The 4,198-nt window shown below is 37.3% G+C and overlaps 1 protein-coding gene across 1 annotated transcript in view; it reads left to right on the top strand.

The window, feature by feature from the left end:
- Nucleotides 1-4,198, top strand: part of fah (fumarylacetoacetate hydrolase (fumarylacetoacetase)) — a 23,148-nt gene that overhangs the window by 6,592 nt on the left and 12,358 nt on the right. Inside the window, exons 4-6 of the mRNA XM_005742859.1 lie at nt 1,322-1,371; nt 2,722-2,812; nt 3,926-4,023. Coding sequence (XP_005742916.1) covers nt 1,322-1,371; nt 2,722-2,812; nt 3,926-4,023 — 239 coding nt within the window. The remainder of the gene's footprint in view (nt 1-1,321; nt 1,372-2,721; nt 2,813-3,925; nt 4,024-4,198) is intronic.

The following is a 4,198-nucleotide window of genomic DNA, read 5'->3' as shown; positions in this document are numbered from 1 at the left end:
GGTGAGGAAGTTGGCGATGTGGTGTAAGCACTCCAGTTGTAACAGTTTAGGTGAGGAAGTTGGCGATGTGGTGTAAGCACTCCAGTTGTAACAGTGAAGTTTGTAGTGGTTATTTTCTAATGATAGAGCGAGCTACCATAGAAACTATGCCTGTTGTCAACTAGACTGAAAAATAACTTTGCTGTCTGCACGTGCCTAAATATCTTTAGGTGTCTGCAGCACCAGGAAAACTTGCCATATTCAGTGTGGCTCTAAATTTAGTGTACCCTTGATTTAATTACTTGCTGTTTTTTATGGCTCATTAACAGCCATTTGAACAAAGCACTTTCGTTTTTTTACGACAGATTGTTAGAGGTTTTCTGTTGTGGTCTGTTTGTTAACAGAATTAAATGCTGAGGCAAAGCCAGTAAGTGTGTCCTAATTATTGAAGAGATGGCACTGTAAAACAAAATCTCATTGTTCTCTAATTTTTGAAAAAGTTATATAAAATGATAAAATGGTCTCTTTCAATATTCATATTGATCAGTATGTGCATTATAACATCTGTAGTTAACAATATATTATAATTACAATAACAAGGATCATTTTTAAAGGGTAAATCCATTAGCTTTATGCTAGAATACACGTAAAAACCTATTACACAGTCCGTATAAAAATAAACAGTAGATTGCTGTATTTTTAAACCACTGTACCCGTTTAATAAAAATATTGTGACTTTTGTTTAATGGGCGGTACAGAATATTATTGCATTAATTATGGATAAAAAGTACAAAAATGTTCACATTAAATTACATAATAAAGCCCAACTAATAAGAGTACTTTTCTGCTGTTAGAGGCCTGATAATTGTATTAAATCAGTGTTTTACCATATTAATAGGTAATGTCATTGTTTTTAATTAATACTACTACTGCATTTATTTTTAATATACAAAGTCTGTGATTCTAGTAAATTTAAAGCTAAAACAGCTGCAGTCTAATTTAGTATCCCACACGTCACACACATTTATTGTATTTAAATTACAGAAAATTTCCACAGTTTTAAGTGATGATAGATTTTGTTATTTTCAGATATTTTTCTGGTGCAAAGCTGCCAGAATATTAAGGGTTTTTTTCTGGATTTTTTTGCACTCTACAAGTGTGTCTGTGTTTGTAAATGCAGTTTTGTATTGTTTAATCCCCTTTGAGCCACATATAACAAAACAAAGCAAAACGTATCTTTGCATTATTTAGTCTTCAGGAGATTTTATGTCCATAAGTGTGTGTATCCTCTTTTGAGAAAGCTTATTTTGCTAATATCCACCTCTTTCCTTTGTCTGTGCAGAGCATTTATCCATCAAAGCGCAGTCATCATGCACCTTCCTGCAAACATTGGTAAGCCTCACCTAAACTTCTCTTATCAGAGATTTTGTTGTATAAAAATGGACTTGCTTTTGTATACAGTCACAATTAAAAGTTAAAGACGACTTGAAAAATGGCAAAAAACAAACATATTTTGCATGATTATTGAAGAGATGGCATTGCAAAACAAGTTTCCAAGTAGAGCTTCAACATGCAACAAGCAGAATTGGGAGTGAGACAAAATGTTTTTTGGAGCAATTTATTGAAAACAACACTTAAATTGAAACAGGCTGTTTCACAGCTGATCAAAAGTTTAGGACCAAACCTGTGCAAAAATGTGGCTTCATTGTCATTTTCTGTCAGGTAATCACGCTATCATGATGTTCTGATAGCAAAGGCAAAAAATGGTTGTTAAACTGCATACGTAGGGTCTCTGGCAGCGCCGTAGCTGCTGAGTCTGGACGCAGTGAGAGAGTCATTAGTCTCTCTTGACTGCAGCACTTTTCTAGTCTTTAAATCTTACTGACTGCGCAAAGAACTTCAGAGTACACTTATACACACTTGTATATACCATTCATTCATGAATACATTTTCTTAACCGCTTATCAAACTTCAGTTAATGTGATTTAATGTCATTGTACTTGACCTGTCTGAGTTTAATGTTGTGGTTGACGAGTTTATATAAACTTCCACTCAAAATTTCAAGGTCATGTAGAAATATCATTATTTCCAAAGAAAATGGCAGGAATGGTGCCTGCAAGCACCTTCTGCATTGTTCTGATGTCATATCTATACACACCTGTGTACAAAGCCTTTTTTGATTAATTTCACACTGTAAACGACCACGGCAGGCCGGTGGCATAAACATGCTTTTCAACATACTTTATTAACACTCACACGGTTGCTATACATCCACACACAGCTGCAGCTAGCCCGCCACCAGCTCAACACACCAACAACCACATTGTTAACCACGTCTCCAAACTTTTAAGCAGGCGAGGCGTAATTGCAGATGCCGCGCAGGTGGATCAAGCGCACCTGCAGCAGCATCGTAAACCACGCCCCGCCACACACACATCAAATAATGCTGTTTCTTCTTTTACAAGGACATTGCTGGTTCTATAGCAGTGGCTCAAGACACTTGCAAAATTCAGAACACATTTTTACAGCCTACTACAGCTGTGACAGAGCAAATATAACTGGGTGGAGAACCACATAGTGGACCCAGAATGCAGGCGGCAGAGAGTACAAGCAAAAATAAGCTTTTTTATACTTAATCTCGAAATGGTACACTAAATCAAGTGCCTAGGCATGCAGACCGCTCCTGCAAATGTTTGTTAAAGAAAGCATCCATCCCATTCATGAACTGTCTGTTTTTCATAGGAGACTACACGGACTTCTACTCCTCCAGAGATCATGCCACTAATGTTGGGATCATGTTCCGGGGAAAGGAGAATGCTCTGATGCCAAACTGGTACATGTGAATCCAACCAACAGTAAAGACTTGATACAATGAAGAAAATGCTGACTGGGAGGCCTTAATGTGTAGTAATATTAAAAGAGATCATTTCAAACTGTCCACAAACTGTGGTATACTGAGGGCCACTACAAGGTTTGCCTAATTCATTTGTACTTCAGAGCTTTGGTGTGGACTTGCAGGAATCCCCACTGAATCCCTCAGTCACAACGTGCGCTCTCAGGGGACTAATGCTAAGTATAAGTGTGTGCCCCTCTGACACACTGTACTGGATAATTTCATCTCAGGCAGTGAAGGTTGCATAAAGTTACCTAACACTTCATTTTAACAGTTCATTTATAAAATGAAGCAATTTAAAAGCTCCAAAGGGCAAATGGTAAACCACAACATGTCATATATTGTATGGGGTCCCTGGTTGCTACCAAAACACCTGCCAAACTAAACGCCCATACAGTCTTTCTGAGGTTACTGCCTGAAAATGACATGGCCAAAATGAGTATTTCTGTAAACCACAGTAATCTGTGTAAATATTACAGCAGATGTGACTGTGTCAAAGTTACTAAAGCTCATTTATTTTTGGATTTTATTGCATATAAACACTTTGAAAATATGATTCAGAAGACATTTAAGTCCAGAAAACCAGCAATCAAAATATGAACGTGGCCAACGATCGATGCTGCTGAACTGAAACAGAAATGCTACCGTGGGGTTTATCATCTCAAAGTCAGACATTTTGCCATTTAGCAACATATGTGATTTGAAATTTCTTAGTATTCAACATTATTTACATGCCTAAACATGCTTGTTTTTGGAATATTTTGTGAAGAATCACCCACACGCTCGCGTACATTGAGCTTTTTTACATAATTAAATGAGTCATTATTTACTATGGTTAATATTTCATCTTCAACTATAAGTACCTTTGTCTCATTTCTGCAGGTTATGCCTTTACCCTTATCTTCTTCTTGTTGTCACTAACTGTACATTTCGAGGATAACTGGAAATGATGCAGCTTATTTGCCAGAAATCAATTTCCTATCCATTTTACACATTGCAGACTTAAAGTGGCACAGCAGCTTGTTGTAGTGACTTGGGTTCTGTATTATGCAGGTTGAGGCTTCCTGTGGGATACCATGGCCGGGCATCATCAGTGGTTGTTTCTGGGACTCCCATCCGCCGCCCTTCAGGCCAGATGAGGCCTGATCAGAGTAAGATCCTTGTAATTCAAGGATTCTTTATTGTATTCGCATCACATGTTTACATGAGGTGGAACGAAATTACGTGCACATGTTCCCTCAGCGAAAGAAACAGAATAACAAAGAAACAGAATAACAAAGAAACAGAATAACAAAGAAACAGAATAACAAAGAAACAGAATAACAA

This window comes from Pundamilia nyererei, unplaced genomic scaffold, assembly GCF_000239375.1.
Source record: "Pundamilia nyererei isolate P.nyererei 1_Seehausen unplaced genomic scaffold, PunNye1.0 scaffold00124, whole genome shotgun sequence".
Taxonomy (NCBI): domain Eukaryota; kingdom Metazoa; phylum Chordata; class Actinopteri; order Cichliformes; family Cichlidae; genus Pundamilia; species Pundamilia nyererei.
This window is presented reverse-complemented; position numbering and strand designations above follow the sequence as displayed.